Source organism: Haemaphysalis longicornis, unplaced genomic scaffold (genome assembly GCF_048455015.1).
Source record: "Haemaphysalis longicornis isolate Haplotype H1 unplaced genomic scaffold, Haemaphysalis longicornis Haplotype H1 scaffold_1, whole genome shotgun sequence".
Lineage (NCBI taxonomy): Eukaryota > Metazoa > Arthropoda > Arachnida > Ixodida > Ixodidae > Haemaphysalis > Haemaphysalis longicornis.
In genome coordinates this window covers 465,963,263-465,986,786 of record NW_027526203.1, presented here as the reverse complement: position 1 = coordinate 465,986,786, position 23,524 = coordinate 465,963,263, and the positions used below count along the sequence as shown (strand labels likewise).

The following is a 23,524-nucleotide window of genomic DNA, read 5'->3' as shown; positions in this document are numbered from 1 at the left end:
CGACCGAGTGCGCAGCGTTACTTTGCAGAATTTCCCACGCGGAAGGGGGGAGAGTTTTGGAGGCGCTTACGTTCCCATCTAAAACGGGACGAACATCAGCGTGCTCCCGGACAGCAGCCCGTCGCGCGAAACTGCTGCCTTGAGATCTTGGGTTAGGCCTTTCACGATGCAAGGTGGAACCGAAGCAGATGAGCATCGCTTGAGAACACCCCCCAATAGCTTTTCTCTGTCAATAAAAACTCATATCAGCGTTCGTCCAGAGCCCAGCACGCGTATTCATGCTTTTCCTGCGGGCACAGTGTTGGTTAAGGTCAAATCTAGGAACGTTACACTCGTTAACACACACACACACACACACACACACACACACACACACACACACACACACACACACACACACACACACACACACACACACACACACACACGCACACGCACACGCACACGCACACGCACACGCACACGCACACGCACGCACGCACGCACGCGCCACCCAGCTGCCACAAATGAAGATAAAATCGCAACTTTTTAAGTTTCCCCTTTACAATGTCCCTATCCACACCATTGCACCGACACTTCATGCTATGAACGAATCCACTGTTCACAGCATGTCTAGAGGGGGTATTCAGAAAGCTCGACTCGGAAAGCACACGCTTACGGAAAAACGGATTAATACTTGAGCCATCTGAGGTTTGCAGACGACATAGTATTGTTAAGTGGAACTGCAGAGCACCCGCAAAAAATGCTCGAGGAACTGGCGATCAGAAAGCAGTTGTAGAACAGCAGCACATAGGGATCTGTTCAAATCCGCACAAAGCGTACATCTACACGGGTACAGTGAACGCTTCAGTTTGCTGAACGGAAATTGGGAACAAAAATCTGAAACGATATTGGTGACCCCTGCTCATTCCACCGTTTGGTGCGACTACGCATCTTTTCTAATTGGAAAACCAGTCGAAAGTACTTCGCTTCGGAGTGAATTTTGGAAGGCACAACTCCGACATTAATGTCGCTCTGATAAATAATTGCATCAATTTGTTGCATAATACCGATTGTAAAAATATTTCTGAGAAGGATTGAATAAAAACGTGACCCGTGGCTGCGAAAAGGGTAACACTGTTGTAGGAAAATTATTTAAAGCTGTCCTGTCGACATAGAAGTATAGTTAAAAAGACCTGTTGAGGTTTTTTCCAAAGCTCGAAGCAACATGAATAAGAAAACATTTATGCCACCTCTGCTGTTGCTTTTGTCGACTGTTACTTTGTCTGCTGTGTAACTTTCTGCCTTATCGACGTGGCGGCTTCCGCCACTATCGTAGAGCTATTACGATGGCCCGCCGTTGCGCTCACCCTTTCCTGTAGGTCATTATACGTTTCCCGCGAATAAATACGAGCCCGGAAAAGCAGCATATCGCCCCTCAAAGTACGTAATAGCCCCTGAGTGCCGACACTGCTTCCAGGCACAGACTCTCAGTGCCGTTTCAGGGCCGAATCTCATACGATGCAGCTTGCAATCCATTGTGTTTCGAACAAGGGCGCGGGTACTGTGGTCTGTGAGATTCCGATTCTTACAGTGGGGAAAGCGCGACCCTTTGAAGTGTGCGACTAGGAATTTGAACTTATCTATGAATCCGTCACATAATTAAGCGGGGCGAAACGGGAGAGCTCTCTAGGACCGACGGACAGGCAGAAAGACACTTCCAAATCGCCTCTCAATCGCTATAAACATACCCTGCTTCGGAAATAGATGGCCGAGAGAAGAAAAAAAAAATAAACTAGAAAAAGAAGAAATGGGTCATACTAGATGAATAGCATCTACCTGCGCTCCGTTCTGTCTGCTGCCAGTGGCTGTCAGTTTCGCGTGCGCCGGCCGCACTTGACCTTGACGAGCGCGCACGCGAATTTTCGGCTGACCGGATTCTCACCGTGACATTTTCTTGCCAGCACGTAACGAGAAAACGAGCGGCTAGATCGCCTAAAAACGGCCTCGCGGCCAACGTGGGCGAACGGGAAAACAATGCTACAGAGCCAGCGTACGGCACTGCGGGGCTCAAGTGCTGCGTGTCCCGCCACCATTATCATTCACGGGCCCGCTCTCTGGCCGGCCGCTGTACAACGGCTCCTCTGAGGAGGCGTCGCCGCTCCCCGCCAAACAGAAGACGGCCGCTCGACGCGGCTGACCCCGAAACTAGCCAAGTAGGATGGCGTATGCACACGATGGGACGCACGTATACTATCACCCACAACAACAGGGGGGCACACAGTCAGAGAACGAAGCCCCGGCCCCGCCCTGGGGACCACACTCCGGGCGCGCACATACCCCCAGGGAATCCATGTACCAAGGAATGCATATATATTTCCCGATACGCGAATTCAACATCGTCGTGTGTTGAGACGACCCTTCAACGTAACATAACAGCGGGGTATTCGGATAGCGTGATTTTCCCGTTATTAAGGGAGATTCCGGCCTTAGTTTCAAGAAAGAAGAACCATTCTTAGTTTCGAGAGAACCTTCGGAAATTCGAAGAAGAAATGGGCTCAAATTCAGTGATGTATACATAAAAAGTTTCAGAACACATTTGCCAGCATTTAAGAACCCATATACAGTGTTCAGCAGCATGACAGGCAACCATGCGTGAAGCATAAAAAATACCACCAAATCCATTCTACGGAGAACGTTGTTCCCTTCGGGACAGTCCTGTTGATTGACTGCGGGGGTAATGCGCCGAAGCTACACCTGGTTTATGAGGCGCGCAGTGGCGGAACGCTCCGGATTAATTTTGACCACCCGGTGGTCTTTAACGTATACGCCGATATCTCGACACACGGCACTTGTCCTCCGGAGCATCTACAGGCGCTCTACCATCTCCTGTGAAGGCTGCTGCTTTAAGAAGCGTTTAATGGGAATTTTAAACGTGGCCTCACTACGGCTGGTTCATAGGGTTACATACCAAAAAAAAAAAAAAGACTGTTTACCTCCCCCTCAGAAGGCCTCAATTGCATGAAATGTGAAAATACACCGTACGCTGACGGAGGACGCAAAGAAGTCAACACTTCAGCTTTCTCGGCCAATCCCCCACGTGGTCACGCTTTTGTACGGGAGAAGAACCCTTGTCGCCTGGGTTCAATCCCCAGTACTCACAAGTGTATTTTATTTTCCGAACCTGAAAATTTTCCGAACCCGAGTTAAGAGTGTCCGCGCGTGCACACAAAGCAGTCTGAAGATGGCTTAAGTACCACTGAAGGCATAGTTTGTACACAAAACAGATGCGTACCAAACGCAAGCTTATTAGCTTCGCTGGGAAATAGCTCCCATAAAGTGATGTATGCAAGTATCTGACAGAATGGCCGCTGTGGGTGGACGGAGTCCCACACGAATGTAAACGCGTTCCCCGCGAAGTACCGCGCAATCAGTTCTTCGATAGGGGGAGCAACCGACACCCACCCTGAAATCTCCGGAACTTCTTGCATCTTTTCTTTTTCTTCTGAATCACTTCAGATAGGCAAGCTTTACAACCGGTGCGAAAGAAGAAAAAAAAAAAACATCGAAGTTGCGTGCCATCAATTGGCTCTCATAATTTATTTCCTGGTGACTTCCGCTATTTTTCGGTCTGATTTCAATCCGCATGGTTTTTCTAGAATTTAGCCCATCATGACATATCAAGGAAGCGAAATGACGGCGTTGTGATAATGTAGAGCGCGTTCCACGACAGGGGCGCATCAGGAATAGCGCCCGAGGTCGGCTGTAGTGTGACGACAGCGAAGCAGTCACGGAAGCGGTTTTTGACTTGGGCCTTCGACTGCGTTTTTCGGGACGGGAAAGCGGCGCTGCGGATGCGCAATCTAAAATTCACTCTCCGAGTATTCGCCGCGAGCTCGACATGTAGGTGGCGACAGCGTCGCGCTGCTAGTGTGGATGCTCCGCTGAGCGCTGAGCACTGTCTTGTGTTTTTCGTCGTCCTTGTCTCCCGCGCTGTGAACCCCTATTTCCAGTATGAATTACCAACACGCCCAAGCATCCACTCTACTGCCGCTGAGCGGCCCGTAAGAATGCACACTGTGGGCGCGCTTCGTGCCTTTTTCCCGCCGTATGTGCGCACGAAAGGTGCAAACAAGAGTGGTATGCTGTAGTTCGGTTCCTAAACGTTCAATGTATAGCATGGAAGCGGCAGTCAGTTTTCATTACTACGCCAAAAAAAGCGACGGCTCATCGGGGATCTCAGAATGGCCGTAATTGTGACAATGAACTTGTACGCTGTGGCTCGTAGCAAGCTCGATCTTTCCAGACTACGGCTTTGAGCCTTCAATAAGACCATAAATAGAAGCAAATCAGGAAGTATCGATCTCTGAAATTCAGTTTACAACGGCAATCTCAATCGCTTTCACTGGTAGCATGACGCATTCTTGCATTTGTGGGATGCCCTGAAATGGTGACACTACTTAACTGCCCCGAAATTCTTTCTAAGAGCTTACGATATTTTTTGTGTGTTCAAAAGGCAACATAAAATTACTGAATTTTGATCAGCGCAGAAATATAAATGTAACCGCTCTAACGGGTTTTTTAAATGAAATTTTAACAACTCTGAAGGAAGGTTTGATGAATAACGGTTTCGAATCACATATTTACGGCTTTCGTCGCAAGTGAACTTGCGAATTGAATTGCCTTCTCACGCAGTACAATCAACATCTCATGTTTAGCTAGGTTTTCACAGAGTGACAAGCAGGTTTACAGTGTGCAAACCAAGCTTCTGGGACCTCACAGTGAGCACAAATTTTCTGTTACGGCGGCTCTGTTGACCATTTGCGTTCCTTTTAAAATCTAACAGGTGCCTGCAACAGCGAGATGTGTTTGCATTCGTGCGTGTAAGGTCGCTTACGAACCCTAAAGATGGCAATAAATGAAGTTGCGCTGTTGCAGATGTAGTAAAACATTTCCTTTTTATTTCTCGTTGCGAATCAGCGCAACGGGTTCCCGGTAACTACTTTGTTTTGTAAACTGAATATCGCCTTTGTCTTGGCATTTAATTCTTGAGGATTGGTTAAAAAATGAAATTCTGGGCATTTAGTTTTTTTTCGAGAAGGGGGGGGGGGGGGGGGTCCTACCAACGTTGCAAGAGCAGCGAGAAGAGAACGCATGTAACGCGAAAAGCCAAACTATGGTTATCAGTATTACTTACAATCGAAACTACACTAGGCGTCGTGTTCTGTAGCGGTGAAAGAGCAGTACCTATTTTTAAAACTGATTAATTCCCCTTTGGTCCGGGATTGTCCAGGAATTGTGGCTCGCCTTTTTCAAAATTGTATTGAAAGCAAGCACTGTGAAAAAAAAAAAAAAAAACAGCGAGTCATGGCACACACCCCTCACACATGTGGGCAACAACGTACATTATATTACGCGTTTTCTCTTTCCTTAAACTTAGGTCCACCTTAAGAGGTTAAGACGTGACCATATTAGGCATTTGGTTATGCTGAGTGAGGCACGTTTCTGGACACGGTGATTCATGTCGGATTTGAAAATGATATATATGAACATGACACACGAAATGCCACATGACAGACGCAAACTCACAACTGCTTAATTTTACCGAAGAATCCCCCTAAATACTCTTGGGCATCCATAGAAACGTATTTTAAATAATACGTAAAATTAGCAACTCGATACAGTTGAATAATTGTTTATTCCTCCTCCTCAGTATAAACAACGACTGTCCAAAAATAGTATTTATTTTAGAAAAAGGTACGGGAAAGACACGATCACACAGGCAGGGGTGAGACAGCCCAAACAGATTTGGGAGCAGTTTTCGGAGCAGCAAAATTTCGATTTTGGAGCAGAAGAATCTTGATTTGGAGCAGTTAGGGACATTTAATACATCGTCTTGTGAGCTTAAAAAATCATTATTTCAGCAATTTCCAGGGTCAAGTGCACATTTCAATCAGTTTTGAATACACAGAACACTGAAACAGCCTTACCTGAAAGAGTTTTTAGGAGTATCATAAAGTACTAACTGCACTACCTTTTTCCTAACTGGTGATATTGTGTTGCGGCTGCACGCAACACTGACAACAAAACTGCCGTTAACATTATAGAGTTTTAGCAGTCCGGCTGTCCTGTTGGTTACTTTGTTACCGCGTTGACCAGGACCGGTCTGCGCCTCCGCGCGCGGAAGGGCGAGGAGGTGAGGACAAGGCGAAGGCAGGCCTGCGGAACTAATCCCCCTACCGCTACAAATACCCAAGTGCCCAGACGAGTCCCGGTCAGCACGGTAACTACGTACATGATGGAACAGACGGACTGCTAAAACTCATCAAATTTAAGGGCTCCGCAATTGTGGCATTTGTTGCCGTTTTAATGCTAAAATTATTATTTTTGTAATCCCAGACTGCGTTGTATGAACGACTGTAGTCACGGCAACAGTTGAACAGCTTCGAGCTAACGGTCGCATAGCCCAACCAGCCTACCCGTTTCAGTCCCCGGGGCGCAGGTTCACCCTATGGTCATTTGAGTAGCGTTACTGTTTAGCCACCTAGATTTTGGCATTAAATTTCACTTTGCATACATCAAGTATTATAGCCGCGTTCTATGGCAACCGTGTAGTCCTGCAGCTATTGGGCGCAGCCTGAACAGGTCACGGCGCCGCAGCACAGCCCGCAACTTTCGTGTTGACCGTTCCACCCCCGAGGCTCACGATCGCGCTTCGAAGGACAGCAGCACCTCAGCATTTCATACCACAACCAGCCAAAAAATTAACTTCACGAACCCGATTATAGCCGCGCGCACCGCGTTTCGCACTCAAGGACAAACCACGCCAAAGTCATAGGCCCCACATTTCAATTAACTTTTTTCGAGCCGCGCAACTTCCTGTAATCTGGCACCAATCTCAAACCATATCCCCGCGTTAGCGTCCCTGTTCAGAGCCACAACAGATAGAATGAATAAACTGGAACCCAGCTGATAGCGCAAAATAAACCAGGGAAACTATCAGCAATGCGCACTGAGCGCTTTGGTAGCAGCCAGATCAGGTGGCAACCATGTTTGTTGCCACAGCGATGCCTAATCGAGGCCGTTTCAGCGAACCCGGACGGAAGGCGAATCGAGTTTTAGAAGCTATCGCTTGCTTCGTTTCAGTCTTTCTATTTGTGCCATTTCTGTGTTTGCGATTGACCAGTGATAATTAAAAGCGGCGACTGGGATGCGGGAGGATTTCGTCCCCGCCGAAACTGACATGAGCATCAAAATACGTGCCGTTGAGGCTCTCCTGGAGCAGTTTGGCGCAATTTTCGCCATTTTCGTGCTTTTGGAGCAGCTTGGCGCAGGAAAATGGAATTGTATCAAAAAGGCGCAATATGCGCAGCTGTCTCACCCCTGCACAGGCTCTTGCGGGTGTAAAATACGTGTCCGGTAATGTATGGGCGATAGCGCACGGGTCGTGTGCAGTGTAAATGTTTTTGTTTGTTTCTTATTTCTATAAGGACACAGTCACACAGCGCAATTTTACAAGGGTGTGGAATTTGCCCGCGTATGCACAGGTCTTGTCGCTTCTTACCCGTTTCGCGTGCTAAACTTTTATCCTTTAAATAATCACCACGCCACCTTCAAAAAGCACCCTTCGACGTTCCCGAAACGGCAGAACACTGCACTCAACAATACGAAAAGTGCAATGTGTGGAAGCAATGTTTATAACACGTTTCACAATCAAGCGGTGAACAGGGCGAAGATGCTTCGTGGAATTAAACCAGCGCATTGACCCTCAACGGCCGCTGATTATTGCGTTTCTAGAGGAAATGCGCAAGCAGAGGTAACTATGTCATTGCTTACTGCCAAACGAGCTCACATATTGGTTGTTTTGTCGTGTGCAGCACGCGTCTTGCGCCGCACGCAACGTTAAAAAGCAGACGACGCGAGAGCGCCATCCACACTAGGAGCGGTTCGTCCCGCCGCCGCCAGGGGCCGACTGTGTTCGCGCTCGGGGCGAATAGATTCATCCGCAAGCGCAGTGGGTGCAAACATGGGCGGCCACCAGAACCGCACAAGTGGCACCAGCGCGGCCTTCACGGAGGCTCGCGCGTCGTCACCTCCAAGGAGAAAGGAGAAAGAAGCGCGCTCGCTTGGTTTCTGGGTGCTCGCGCTGAGGACATCGGCCGAAAAAGCGGCCCTTTGTTTCGTCTCCCGCGAGCAGATCCTGTCGCTTTTGCGGCCCGACTGCGTTGCGACGGCGTGAATGGGCTGCCCGGGGGACCGAGTCGGAGCCGTGCGCGCGGGCATCCCTGACCCCACGGGCGCATCAGCAGCAGTGGCCCACTTGCGGGCCGCCACCAGCACTACAAGGGGCGCCAGCCGGCAGAGCCGGTCGTTAGGGGCCCCTCGCAAAGAGCCGCAATCACGGGGCCCCTTTGGTGGAGCGGCTCGCTGTGCGCGGAGCAGGACTCGCAGACAGATGGCCCCTCCTCGACTGGCCGCGGGGAGCGGACTGCGTGACCGCGTTTTTCGCTGCGCCCCAAACCGTCGCGAGCATTGGACGAAAGCCATGGAAAACAAAAGCGCGTCCGCGCACGCTGCTATAGGGCGCTTACGGCGCCGAAGAAGCGCCCCGGGCGTCAAAATACAACTTATCCCCCTTCCCCACCGGCCTTTACTCAAACCGTCATAGCCTCACGATCATATTCCGAACGCAAGCGGTAAAAAACGAACACCCATCGAGTCTCTGCCGCCACCCCCCCCCCCCCCCCCTTCCTCCCCAGTTCGTATAGGGGAAATAGCCCAAAGCTCACAAACACATACAAAATTTCTTAATCTCTCCTCGAAAACATCTAGGAAAAAGAACCGAGGGAATGAAGATATCGGTATACACTTTCCTTGGTGCGTTGTTTGAGGAGCCCAGCGATGGCCTGTCGTCCAGAGGCTCGGCAAAAGGAAAGTAAAACGCGCGCTGGTTCGCTAGCAAGCGTAGCGAGCAATTGGGACCGTTGCGTGCGCTGTTTGCAGACGCTAATCAGTCCTGCTATTCCAATCACGCAACTTGCCCACGCCATTCAGCCTGGCTCCTAGTTCTCGCACGATCTCGACTCTCTTCTTCAATCGCGCCTAGCCGGTCCCTGTAGAAAGGTTTGCCTCGTGCACCCTGTGCGTCCAGGAGAAAAGGCCATTTATTTCAAGCAAACGGGGGGGTACTAGTAGCGATTTCTTAGCTCCAAACCCTCACGCGCCAAATGAGTGCTCTCAGCGAAAAACGTCCGAAGAATGCCAGTGAGTGAAAGCTAGCTAAGCAGGCAGCTCCTCCCGCTCAGTAGTGCGAGCAGGCTAGGGCAGTTGCGCCAACATTTCGAGCCACAATGTGGAATTAAACCGGCGGCTCAAGATTGTTGCTACTTCAAACGGAAGGGCCATGCTCACGAGGTTCCGGCGAACTCCTCCCGCCGAGGGACCTCCCGTAGCATAAATGATGGTCGCTGTCTCTACTTCAACGTCTTCCCAACGAAATGGCCCCTGTATTTAAAAACAGCAACCGGCGTTTGTAGACTACTGAGAACAACTAGGCATATTCAACGCACGACAAACGCCTCCCTCAATGACCTCCAATAACTCCTGCCATAGTGCAACGGCACTGTTACTATTACCGCCAGGTAGACTCGGCTCTGAGGCGTAAAAACAAAGAAATTGACTTAACGTGACAGCTAATTGCGGCCACGGGCTAATATCTGTCACTAAAATTTCTCATATCGTCGAGTTCCGTCTGCACCTCCGTCCGTCTCCGAATGTGAATTCCATTACTCCGATGTTCACCCGCCTTCCAACCACCGCCTCAGATGTCAAGTCAAACTTAAGAACTTATTCTTTCTCTTCATTTGATTGATTTATTGTAGGGTTTAACGCGCCGACGCAACGCAGGCGATGAGGCGCGCCGTAGTGGAGGGCTCCGGATTAATTTCGACCACCTGGGGATCTTTAACGTGCACCGAAATCTCGTACACACGGGCGTTTTTGCTTTTCGCCTCTATCAGAAAAGCGGCCGCCGCGGCCGGGAATCGAACCCGCGACCTCGTGCTCAGCAGCGCAACGCCTTAGCCGCTGAGCCACCGCGGCGGGTTTCTCTTCATTTGAACTAAGAACGTCATCAGCTTGAGTTAATTACAAACGCATGCTTCCTGTCCGCAAGCGTTATTCTTATCTTTCAAGCTTTCGTCCACGTGCCAGGTAAGAACCAGAGCTCCGCAGTATGAGATAGTACCGGAAGTACGCAGTAGCTGAGTACCACTGCGTTTATGACAGACTTAACATATTGCGCAATACTTGGGAGTCGTTAACCAATTCGCCGCATTCCACGCCTGACTTCCTTCTTGTGGTGTCGTGCTCTTTGGGTACATAGGTAACCAGATTGCACACGCAAGAGAAACGGCAGTTCTCCCTGGAAAATCCCCGAGTGGCCATGCAATGCGAGAAGGAACCTCTCCCCCATTCCAGCACAATGCGCGCAGCTTCGACATATTCTTGACCGCCCGTGTATGTTACGCTGCATTTGGCAAGGGGCCGGACAGTTTCGTTCCCTTCACACGTCTCCAACACCTTAAGCGTTCTGGAAAAGTACCCGGCGTGTTTTTTTTTTTTTTTTTTTTTGCCAGAAACGTTCATCAGGCAACTTTGTTTACTTGACACCGGGCCACGCTCCTGTTTTTGTGCCGTTGCTAGCTGCAGTTGCGGCCAATCCTAGACCCCAATGAATAGTTACGGTCTCATTAGAAATTTCGTAACGGCTCATAAAAGGTGCTTATAAGGCACCGCAGTTCTAATTCCAAAGCAGCAAAGAAGTCGTGGCCAGGTGCATTCCGCTTTAGAACCAGTGGAGCCTGGTACTGGTTTGACCCTTTTGCAGAACAAGTCAATTTTATTTTATTTTGTTGTTTTTTAACCTTCCTAGAAGTGTCAACGCACGCATATCCACATACACGCGTATACATATACATATACGCATAACGGGGATGGAAAACAGCCCGAGGCCTTTCATAACTAAAACCGTTATCGAGAAATTTGCATACGAAGGAAACAATAAGCACGGATTTTGAGCATGTGGTAATACAATGCTTAGGTGCGAGATGCAGGTACCTCGTTAGCTTCCTCTTCGTCTTCGCCTTAATAAGAGCGTACGTCTCAATAAAAAGTGCAGAATTCACAGATTCCTAACAAATTCCCTCATCCGTTCGAGCAAAACGCACGAGAAAACTAGCGCAATGTTGGGCAAGCAAGATAGGCTTCTGAAACATTTTCTGACCCAGTGAACTATTTCAAGCGATGACGACACACTTGCGACGGCAGTTGGCTAAGGGTGCGCTAACCAAGAATTAAAAACGAAGAAATTTAACGAAAGGCGACGACAGATTGCAAAGGCAAAGGATCCAGGAAACAAGATGCATGCACACGTCGCGCTTTAAAGAAATGCACACCCGGCGGTTAGCTTTCGAGCAACTCTGGACACACGCTGACGACGGGTGTGTTCTGGAGCAAGGAACGAAATTGCGGAACCCACGGCGGACGCGCACCTTTGCCAACGCTACATCTATGCGTGAACCCAGAGCAGGAGAGCTCGATCTTCGTGAATGACTGAATGAATTCATTCATTTATTCATACAGGAGAGGTCGAGATTATGGTGCAATGTTTCGCAGCACCGATATTTTGGTGAATGAAGATTATATCGACACCGTGCTACCACGCTTTCTGCCTTGGCGTAAAGTAGACCACCACTCTGACTTCGGCCCCTGACGTTTGTTTAAGGTACACCTCGCTGCATTGCACACCCCACACCGCACCTGCATTCCGGAGACGCGACAGGGGGCCTTTGGACCTTTCGAACTTTGGACCTTTCGCTTCGTAACTACGCCGGCTCCACGCGAGAACGTTCTACTACACGGCGCTAACCCGAGAAGATGCACAAACCACGGAGCCAACGAGATCCGTGCAGGTCTGAGAGCGCCGGCGGCTGGACGCGGTTCGTGGCAGGGTCTAAAAATAATAGCCTCCCGGCGTCTCCCGCGACAACGCGCTCTGCACACACGCACGGCTAGTTACGTGCCGAGTGCACTAGCCGTTACGCATCCTTAAAAACGCGACGCGCCTTCGTACGCACAGGCGGAACATGTACCCGCGTCATCCACCTATACACAGCAGTAAGGGACGCGTTTCCGAAGCAGAGAAAAAAATAAAAGCTCGTTCGCCGGTTTCGGGCCACCGCGGGCCGAAGACAAAATGTGACTCGCGGCGTGATCTTCTCTTCCCCCCATCGAGGAGGCGGAAGGATCGGTGGCTACCGCGTGGCGCGGAATCTCGATAGCAGCAGAGGCGGATGCACACTTCCTGCGCCTTGTTGCCCAGCGTAGTATAGCGGGACATCACGCAACGGGATGGAGACGCCACGAAAGGCGGCCAAGCAACAGACGCCGAGACGTTGTTCATACTGCGCACGGCAAGTACGTGGAAAGGTCTCGACGATGCTGCTGCTCCCAAAGAACGGGACGTGCACATAAGAAACGGCCACCCCTGCCTTCCTTCTTTAAGAGAAAACAAAAATCTCGAGCTAGGAAAGGAAGCTGGCAGCGCTAAACTGCCAAGCAGCCTCTTACGGCAGAAGCCCGCCACTGACCTGCTGCGACGAGGAAGGAAACCAAACCTGAATCGGAAAGCGTTCCCCTCCACCGCCTCGGCTTATCAGCGACATCCATCCACTCTACACACACGCCCGCCGCATTCACTCACCCCGAGACTGTGCGCTATCTGGCGGATGAAGTAAAGGTCCAAGTCTTGGATGACTTCGAGCTGAGTGGTGCTGAAGAGCGTGTCGGTGCTCGAGTGACCTCCGAACAGGCTGCGCGCGCCGAAGCACGAATCCATCCCGGCGAAATTGCCCGCACACTTCTTCACGCACTTTCACCCGGCCGGAGGATCAACACAAGCGGCGGACACGAAACAATTGCGCCAAAATGTACGGACATGCACTCGCTACCATCAGCTTTCTCCACACGAACGGCGAGCCATCGTGAAAACTAGCAGACCCCACCGGCCCGCACGCAGACGGCAAACTTTGTCGTCTGCCGCCGTACGCGGCAGCGCCATCTGGAGAGACGCACGCGCTCCCCAGATTTCCCCAGGGCGGCCGCCCGTTCCCCCCTAGACGGCGGCCCCTCGGCCGACAGCCCACCGGCACATTTCCCATCCCCCTCTCTCGACTACCTCGGCACTGCCTTCGCTGCAGGGCAATAGCACGGTTGCCCAGCATTAGAAACGTCGATTCACAAGCGTGCAAGCACTGCAATTACGCGTGACCGACGTGTAGCCCGCAGCTCCTTGCTCACGGCGCTTCCCGTAGCCTTGTTCGTGCTTTATTCAAACGCAACTGCCACAGCCCGCGGGGAACACAGCTCTCCTGCCGGGTGGGGATTCTGCGTGGCGTAACGTACTACCTGAAAGTACTGGTCAAGAAAGCCCGAGGAAAGTGTTAAAATGAGCTGCTGGCATTTGCATCTTTATTAAAGAAACACTCATGAAAGCGGCGGCAGGGTTTCTTTTTTTTTTTTTTTTCTTTAACCAACATTCATTCCTTGACTAAATGAAGGCACGGTCTACCCTCTTTGCCGTTGACAAGGCACGACATTGTTTTACGATGCCTGCTGACAGAGTTCTGCAGGGTGTAGAGGCGTTCTTTTCGCCACTTTGCTTGACAGCTCTCACTATCGTAACGAAGGGAGCGGCCGCGCCCAAGTCTGGGCGAGGCAGCGCATTGCATATAGACATAAAGAAAAAAAAACGGACGCAAAAAAAATGCGCGCCAAACCCTGCCCACGTAGGCAATACCACTGCCGAAAAGTACGTTCATTCATTCTCGATCCAGTTCAGGAAGCGGCAGTTGTATTCCGCGCAACAGCAGGCGGTGCAACGCACATTGGAGATCGGCAAGGTGGTGTTCAATGCCGCGTCATAAAATCCCCTTCCTTTTTAGAGGAACATAAGTTGCAGTAGTTCACTGACAGTATATGCTGAACGTTCTCTGCTACCAGCCCTTTCATTTCAAACTCAATCTCTGGAGCTTCACGCGCCAGAATTGCGCCTGGGATACGAGGCGTGCCGCAGTCGAGGGCTCGGAGGTGGCGGTGGGGAGTCGCTTGCACACAATGGAGACGCGATCATTTCGGAGCACTCCTCAGAACAGCTGTATCTTCACAAGTTTCGTGTGCGGAGAACGTACTGAAGCCATTTTAGAAGCCATATTCGCGGGTGGTCTGCTCGTCGTCTGCAAAGTAGACAAGGTACAAAATTCTCAGCTGGCGCAGCGTCCTGAGAACGGCAGATAAAGCGTCTAAGGCATTACGCCCCCGAAGACGAGGACGCCGGTTCTACTCCGGGCCGCGGCTGTTCCTGATAGCGACGAAAACAAGAACGCCCGAGTGCACGCAACTTGGACGTACAGTAAACCATAGCGAAATCGCTTTATTCGAATTCTCTCTTTACTCGAAGTATTTCATTGTGTCCACTGCAGTGTACACAGAGCTCATCATCCTCGCTTTTAACGAAGTTCCGCTTATAGCAAAGTCAGCTTGCTCTTCCATAGACTTCGTAATAACGAGGGTTTACTGTGCATGCGCTCAAGATTCCCACGCGGTCCAAGTCCCAACAAGGGCACGCAAAGCCAAGAATTGAGGCCAATCCTCTCTTTCTAGCTCCCCCTATACCACTTGCGACTCCGCTCATCATGTCGCAGTACCAGTTGTGGTACTGCGACATGACGTGAAGAGGAATGCCGCGGAGAGGCATTCTGTACGAATCACACTGAAGTCGCTATCACCGCGCACAAAACCTGTCAGCCTTTGCTGGTTGTCCGCGGCTCGCACGCATCCCTGGTGATTTTTCGAAACGATGTGGACCTTGATGTCAGACTTGCCACCATGCGAAAGGTTCACATCACAGGCACACGTGGTGCAAAATCCAAACTTCTCTCCTTTCTCCGACGGCACGAAGCATGGAAATGCTGACGTGCACGATTTCGAAAACACTTGGTGGTGCTGTCACGGCTTCGAGCCCTCCATTGCACTGCTTTTTTTATTGTTCGCCATTGCATTGTGACGCAACTACAGTGGAACCCCGGTGATACATCCCCCGGACTTACGACGACCCACTTTTTACGACGGATCACCACGGTCCCGGCAAACTCTCCATAGAAACAATGCCTTAAAAACCCCGATGATGTGACGCTCGGGAGTACGCGGTCCGCTTCATACGACGGACCCTGGCGCGGATAAACCGGCGTTTTTTTCAATATTTCACACCGCTTCGCCGCCTCGCCTCGACATTCTTTATTATGAACCCTCGTTTGACGCTGCTTGATGTACAAAGGTCCGCAGGCGGGCCAGACCATTTGCTGAACAGACGCAAGAAAGCAGGCGGGTACTGGTTAACGAGGGTTAACCTGCGACGGCCCCACGCGGTAACAGCACGCCGACGAAGTCGAAGTTCAGGCGGCAGGCGGACCGTCAATTTGAAACTGCCGTCGAGCCGCCGACAAACGCGAAAACACATTCGACGCAACCCCACGGCGATGAACGAACAGCCGCTTAACAGCCGCTTTCCGCGTCCGCTCGATCCAAGTTTCTTCCTTTCACGACGCTCTCTGTCACAAATCACGCTCCTCCACAGCAAGGGTGGCGACACGTACCAGTTGGCACCGGCATTTTGGGTCACTCGCTGGCCGCCGCAGCAAGTCACTGTAGCAACTAGTAAGACCGCGCTATAAATTTCGCCGCAACACGGTTTACTCGCGAAGTTTGAATCATCTGATCTATTTCGCGTTGCTTGATCTTGTGGGAAAAGAAAACAGTTATGTATTGGGCACTTTGACCCAATAGCGACGAATGTCGTTTTTTTTTTCAACTCCGCCTTGTACTATCGTTCGTTTCGCATGGCCTTGGCAGTTTCCCACTCGCGTTTTCTCCTCTCAATATCCTCGACCACTACCACGTCGGCCTTATCTCGCGCGCGCAAGGCGCGGGCCTGTTGGGTTAGCTGGACGCCATGAAAGGGAGGGGGGCACAACATAGGCGTTCCTTTTTTTTAACTTGGGATTTCAGCTAGAGGTTCGCAAATCATGCGAGAACGCGTAAAATATCGTAGTTTAAATAAGTTCTTAGCCCAGCTGTCGCGTGAGACCGTCTACTAGGCCGGAATTTACCGGCACCCCGGTCGTACGACACCCCGATCGTACGACGCTTTCTCGAGGTCCCTTGAAAGTCGTATTATCGGGGTTCCACTGTATTACAACTATACCGTCGCACCCCAAGTGGTACAGCACGAACGCGGCAGTCATACAAAGAGCGACGCAAACACGGAAGTCCTAACCAACCCGCGGACAACGTGCTATACTGCGTAGAATATACTTTTCTAGGCACTGTAAACGCGCTATAAACAGGCTTGCCGAGGTGGTTGCGAGTTCTGGATATGGATGCGCAGCCCACCCCGGGAAGACAACAGAAGTAAGCTTATGATGATAACAAAAGTACGTATGTATTGCCCTCTCGTGGCGGCGCAATGTGCCACAGTGACGTTTTAACAGATGTTCCCTTTTTTTAAGTAACAATATTTCTCGTGAAATTTCAGGCAAGATTCGTAAAATCGTAGGACCGGTCGAAATTTGTACATTTTACGGAAAATTCCGAAGAGTTGGCAGGTATACATGAGCCTACCGAAAGACTGAAAAGAACTCGAAGTTCTTTCTGTGTGTCTGTATCTAATCCCTGCGACTAGATCTGACGAATTTCTTGGCTAGCCGTGATATGCGCTGTAGCCATCACGCGCTGCAAAACGTGATACTTGCAGTACGTAATGTCACAGCAAAAGCCACATGTTTCGAGTCCTATTGTGTGCTGGACATCTTAATTTGCTATGTGGTTGCTACTATTACTCATTCAGGCCCCTTGAGGCAAAGTAGACGCACGGAAGTTTTTTTTTTTTTTTTTTTACATTTGCAAGCTTTTCGTGAGGTTCGTGTGGTAAAAAAGCCGATAGAAGGAAGAAATCAGATGAACTTCACTGTTTTCAAAGCGCCCTTAGTCCATGGCGCCGCCGTGGGAAGGTGTGGACAAGGAAGGCGCAAGGAGCTGCAGCGCAACCGCGCTGGGGTTAGCCGGCGGTTCTAGGGCATTTGGGTGCGGACATTTCAGTGCACGGACATTTCGTTGCACGGACATTTCGTTGCACGGACATATCGGTGTACGGAAATTTCGGCGCACGGACGTTTCGGTGGAGGGACGTTTCAGTGAAGGGACGTTTCGGTGACCGAATTATCGCGTGCTTGCTTGCTTGAAACAGCCGTTATACTTTTATTTCCACATAATTCGTGAGTTATGGACAGCAACCTAGCGCAGTGATTGCATTCTTGGATTGATGCCGTGTATGATTTTTACCAGTAGTATTTAGAAATTCAGCATTTGTATATTTTTGTTTAGTACCGAGTCCAGAGAACACCTGTTATGCAGCCAACTAAATGAATTCATTTGCACGTGTTTTTTAACACGAAAGTGTTTTATTCCTGGGTACACAAACATTAGAGTGACGTCATATCCGTCACGGAAGTGATGCCAGTACAACAAAGCCAAGCGGCCTGTAAAGGGTGCGCCTCTGCACATAGGGTCTTCTTGCGGGGCAGCAACCTTTAGAACCAAAGAGTACGGTATACTAAGGTTTGTTCGTTTTCAGGCTTTATATTTTAACACGAAAGTGTTGTATCCCGGGACACACCAAGATATCACTGACGTCATATCCGTCACGGAAATGACACCAGTACACCTTTGCCGAGCGGCGAGAAGGACGTCGCTCGCCAAGCACACCCACAAGACAGCCGCCGACCCGCAAATCATGCTCAGCTGCAGATTTCGCTGCCCATTTTACTTTCGTGTTTTACCGATTCCTATGACAGAGGAATCAACCACACTTTTTTTTTTTTTACACTCATTCCCGTGTTCATGCAAACTAACCTTCGTTTTATATTTACAGGCGATTTGAAACCGTCTTCAAGTTTAAATCTCCCCCAAATTTATTTTTCATCCTGTTCAAAAGAACAAACATCCATACCCCATACCGGATCCAGAACTTACCATTAATGTCCCACACCTACGCATCCTAGGCCTCACCATACCGAAAGATGGCTCAGGCGCCCAGACTACCCTTCCCTTGCAACGTTCTCTCAACCAACTCATGCACCTCAACCGCAGGGTATCCCATCGGCGATTTGGGCTACAAGAAACTGACACCCTGCGCATCATTCACACCCTCCTCGTTAGCCTGGTTACGTACGGGACACCGTACTTGGCCCTGAAACCCGCTGAGAAAGAGAAACTGAACATCGCCATACGCCAAGACTACAAGGCCGCCCTTGGACTACCTCCAAAAACAGCAACAAGAAAACTTCTACAGCTCGGCATCCATATACATGAGAGGAACTAGACGAAGGTCATCGCATCTCCCAATTCACGCGACTCAAGCTTACGCCAACCGGAAGGGCTACACTTACCTGGCTCGGCTACACGCCTCCCCAAAATGCGAACAGAAGCAACGCATCCCTCTGGCCATCCGACAATGTACCAAAGTCGCACCCGTTCGTAGAAATATGCACCCCATCCAGAAAAAGGCACGTCGAGAAGCCAGGATACGAGTCCTTAGAAAACGCTTTCCAAACTCGCTCTTTACTCGTTCACACGGATGCCTCTCCGTACCACCAACCAGCTGCCCATGCTGGAAGCGCCACCGACGCCAACGGTGCAGAACTGAGGGCCGCTACAGTTCCCGCGAGGAGAAGAACTCGCCATCCCTGTGGTCGCCACCACTGGAAACGACTACCTCCCTGTAATGACGGACTCCCAAGCCGTCTTCCGCAACTTCCTCGCATAACACCCGCGGCCCTCAAAAATTCTGCAAAGTCTGCGCCAGCTCCAGGAAATACACATCATCTGGACCCCCGGCCAAGTCCTTCGAGGGAAATGAGACGGCACACGACGCTTCCCGCGTTCGTATACCCACCGGGCCCTTCCTCAGGAAGGCGAAGACACGCAACCCCTTCGCTCTCCCAAGCCCGCTACTCTTACTTCGTACACAGACGTCCTCGCCCATTGCCGCCACGAACGACGACAGTTCCCGCCACCACAGCCCGTTTTATCCAGATCCAGATCCAGACCTTTCGCCGACTTCAAAACAAATTCTTATCCTCACGCCACTCTCCCTCATGCCATGTACCCCACCCTCTACTACACTACCTGTAATTTCTGTTCCCAACCTGGCACCCTGCACCACATGGAATGGGAGTATCGAAAAGCCCAATCCGTTGCCCCCGATCCTCACCCGACGCACCAATGGTGGGCTGCCCAGCTGGCAGCACCGACCTCTCAGTCCAGCGTAGCCCGGTGGAGAGGGCCAGGGCAGCCATCGCGGACCAGAACTTCCCGGACTAGCGGAGGCCCCCCACCGGCCGGGCACCCAATTATCAGCGCCTGAAGCCAGTCTAAATAGAGTTTATTCACTCACTCACTAAGTCATATTAATTTCGTTTTCCCCCGGAAAACCTCACAGGCCTAGCGGAGTTCACGGTCTCCGAAGCGTCACCAGATTTATGCAAGAAAAAGCTATACATCCACCAGGAGCTCACACTTAAAAAAAAAAAGAAAAGCCACCCAAAAAGCCGCGCGTCGCGGTCATACGTGACACTCCTTCTTCGCTTTCGGTCACCCCATCGGCAATTAACTCTTCAAGTCGCGCATATTTTGGACACCGCAAACATTCCGCTATTTCTTTCATGAAAAGGGGAAAATTTTTGAATAGGCTGGTTTGGCGAGAGCTGTGATAGTCGTCTTCAAGTTTTCGACGCCAAGTTTGCACATTGGAGAAGCAGAAGTGACCCCCACCCCCCCTTTTCTGCCAAGGGGCTAGCACCCAGTGCCCAGCACCTAGTACCCCTACCCCTTTAGCCACGCGCGGTCGTTGGTTAGTAGTTTTTCAGTAGAACCGACACCGAATGCAACGAACACGATATTGGTCGATAAAGTAATGAGAAGGGAATACACACGCGTTTAAGCTAGCTCGTTTTCTTTTCTTTTTTCGCGGCGGTTTGGTGGGGGGAGAGGGGGAGAGGAGAGATAGGAATGGACTAAAAGCAGCAGCGTCTTGCAGCGTTGGGTGAAGTCAAAGCGCTTCAGTAATTCTTGGATTAAAGGATTGCGGATGTTCCCATGAATTCTACAATAAAAAGAAAGGTTGCACGTAAGTAAACTAACGTCAACTTTTTGACATCTACTATCGAAATGTGGCTTTACGCGCTGATGTTCCGCCTGGTTTACTGTTCGTTCCAGCGTAGTGCGGCCCAAACACCACTCTCGAACGTTAAGATCATATGGCCTGACGAAATTCAAACATTAAAGCTAAAGTGTTAAAAGAATGCCTGGGACATCCCATGCACCGAAATGACCGCACCGAGACGTCCTGCACCGAAATGTCCGTGCACTGAAATGCCCGTGCAACGAAACGTTCTGCATCGAAGTGTCCTACACTGAAATGTCGGATCCCTCAGCCGGCATCTCCAGTGTACGACAGGAGTATTACAGGCAATTCTCTTCCTGTCTCCACAGCTTTGCAGGGGGGGGGGGGGGGGGGGGGAACTGACAAAACGAGCAATTATGCGCGTGCGCGCGGCCAGAATTCACAACTTCCGTTCGGCTGCTTCGGACCAAATGCCTGGACAGGTGCACGTGACTGGTGCTCTGAAGACACTCTTTGCGCAGACGCGTCGGCGCGCTTTACGCAAGGCATAACCGAAACTGTAGCAGCAGCGTGATGCACGCAAAACGCCTCCTGCAAACAGACTGGAGCCCGTTTCACAAGGTGGGTCCGTCCTGAGAGACAGAGCGTTTAGCAGGGAAGCTCGCTATACACAAATTCACGCGTGAAGCACGCCTCTGGCAGATTTCTTGTGGAACAAGGAAATAGGCGAGTCAGCACCGACGCTTTGCTAAGCGCAGAGCTCGCTAGGCCATACGCAATAGCCCATAGCGGAGAGAGTGGACGAAAGAAGTCGGTCGGGTCACAACGAGTACGTCTCACACGTTTCCCACAACACGGTGAATTCTTTTAAATGAGGTAGTGTTTAACAGAAGTGAAGGAACTTATTGCGATTCTTGACGTTCACAGAGCAAAAGACAAATACGTCAACGCCTGTGCACCCCGTTCTTCCACACGTCTTTGCCCTTTGCGCTGTGAACATTAAGAACGAGAATTATTAGCCCAAGCATCGACGTTGGCAACTCGTCGCAGGAATACGAAAGTGTCAAGAACAGTGGAGCAAGTCTGATCGTCTGAGGTATCGAAATTGATTAACAGAAGCAAGAATCGGGGCACTCGTATACGTACAATGTCGCGAAAATTGAGGAAATGCGAAAGGAAAAGAGAAAGAAAACATGACGATATCGGAGAAGAAGTTTCCTACTGGGCCCTGGCAAAGGTAGAACCTACGCACTGAGCGAAACAAAGAGGTGACATTATGCACAACATAAGTGCGATAATAAAAGTCGGAAATGTTCCCCTCCGAGATGTGCGCCAGCAGAGCTAGGGCCGGAGATAGCACTGAAACCACAAACTTGGTTTGCGGAGTACCATTAGCAATTAAAGAGATGGTGGAAAGGGCGATTAAGGAGATCGAGAGATTAAAAGCTGCAAGGGACAGCGGAATAACCCTGGATCACTGAAAGGCCCGGATGAGACATTGCACTAGGAAAGCCTGAAAAAGTATTTTCAGAATGCCTCAGGAAACTAAAGGTTCCCCTGACGGGGTAAAGTGCTATCATAATTCTGATTCCCAAGAAGGGTAATTTGTAATAGCTTAATTAAAGAAATACCGTTCTATTAGACCACTCCCGGTTCCACACAAGTTGTTTACAAAGGAGATAGCTATCCAACTATGCGAAAGCCCAGATTTCTAACAACCGTGAGAACAGGCTGGATTTAAGAGCGGTTCCTGCTGCCTGCAGAAGAATGGTTGTAACAAATGAAAGTAATAATGAAAACACGACATGCGGTGATGAGGTGGCGGCCGTTTTCCCTAGACCAGGCCGAGACATTTCCCTAGAGCGTGAACGGACGCAGGAGTGGCAAACCGGTGCTCGGCTCTTCGAGGACACAGAACTACGCCAGGCTGAACAACCAGTGAGAGGGAGAGTCTCTTCCTTGGCGTCACCGCGAGAAGACGACGAAAGCTTGTTTCGTGGAAAGCGGCGCAAAGCGAAGGCCTCCGTCGTCTTTTCAAGAGCGCTATGTTTAGCTCCATCTGCAGCATCCGGCAGGCGCATGCACAGTCAGACGAGCAACCGCGCATGGCCACCGCACAGCGGCGTCGCGCGCTGCGCGTTCGGCCGCATTTCGTTTCCTGCCCGTCGTCGTAGGCTCCCGCCACAGGCTGTAGCGACGGCCAAAGCGACCGCTGGCAAGATAGCGCCGGCAACGGATCCACGACGACGCACGATGCATCCAGTGCGCGCGCATCAAAGCCGCATGCTTCGCGCGGCCCGATGAGTGACTCACTCAGCAGTGCGGCGGTCTATCCTCGCTCACGCAAACCCCTCCTCCAGACGCTGCCAGCTTTTTTTTGCTCCTCCGTACCCGTTCGTCGCGTGAGAAAGCGTTCGGCTTTGTTTATATACAAAGCCGCTGTTAACGGCGGCCTTTGTTTCCGTTTGCTGCGGTTTTCCCAACCGGAAATCGCCGGCCCGTCTGACCGCAACCGTCCTGTGTGGAGCATATCGACCTAGATTATGATGAACGCCAGGGCCTCTTGCACCGTCAACCGCCCTGCGCATAGTAATTTCACTACAATGACTTTATGGGCAACATAACCGTTTCCTTTTCTCTGGAATAAAAAAAAACAGTAACGGTGTGCTGTGTGCTTACGCGCCGTCGCGAATAGATGCGAGGGAAATGCATGTTTTGATTGCCATACAGAACCGTGCTACGTGCACATTCACAGTTTTCTTAGCGGTCGCCACCACCACCATCATCATCCTCATCAGCCGCAGCCCACTTGGGTGCACTGCAGGACCGAGGCCTCGCCCATGGACCTCCAACCGTTTCTGTCCTGAGCTGACCGCGAGCCCATTTTTTTGCCCCCGAGTTCTCTTACTTCGCCCCTCCATGGAGTCTCCATGGAACAGAGTTGGGCAGCAGTGATCCCTAATTCGTACGAATAAAATTGATTTGATTCGTACGATGAGGCGTGCCGTAGTGGATCCGAGGGCTCGGGATTCATTTTGACCACCTGGGGATCTTTAACGTGCGCCGAAATCTCGTACACACGGGCGTTTTTGCTTTTCGCCTCCGTCAGAAAAGCGGCCGCCGCGGCCGGAATCGAACCCGAGACCTTGTGCTCAGCAGCGCAACGCCTTAGCCACTGAGCCACCGCGGTGGGTAGGAATCAAATTGAAACGGTTACGATGCGTTTAAGACGAGTCTGCTGGTGCA

General features: G+C 50.8%; 1 protein-coding gene across 3 annotated transcripts in view; it reads right to left on the bottom strand.

The window, feature by feature from the left end:
• LOC144156212 (rhotekin-2-like) overlaps positions 1-23,524 on the bottom strand; it is a 182,622-nt gene that overhangs the window by 70,255 nt on the left and 88,843 nt on the right. The window contains exon 1 of one of the 3 annotated variants that reach the window (XM_077688093.1): positions 12,743-13,078. The exons of the other annotated variants lie outside the window; for them this stretch is intronic. Within the exon in view, the coding sequence (XP_077544219.1) occupies positions 12,743-12,877 (135 nt within the window). The 5' untranslated portion in view covers positions 12,878-13,078. Of the gene's footprint in view, positions 1-12,742; positions 13,079-23,524 lie in introns of those variants that run through there. 3 annotated transcript variants of the gene reach the window in all.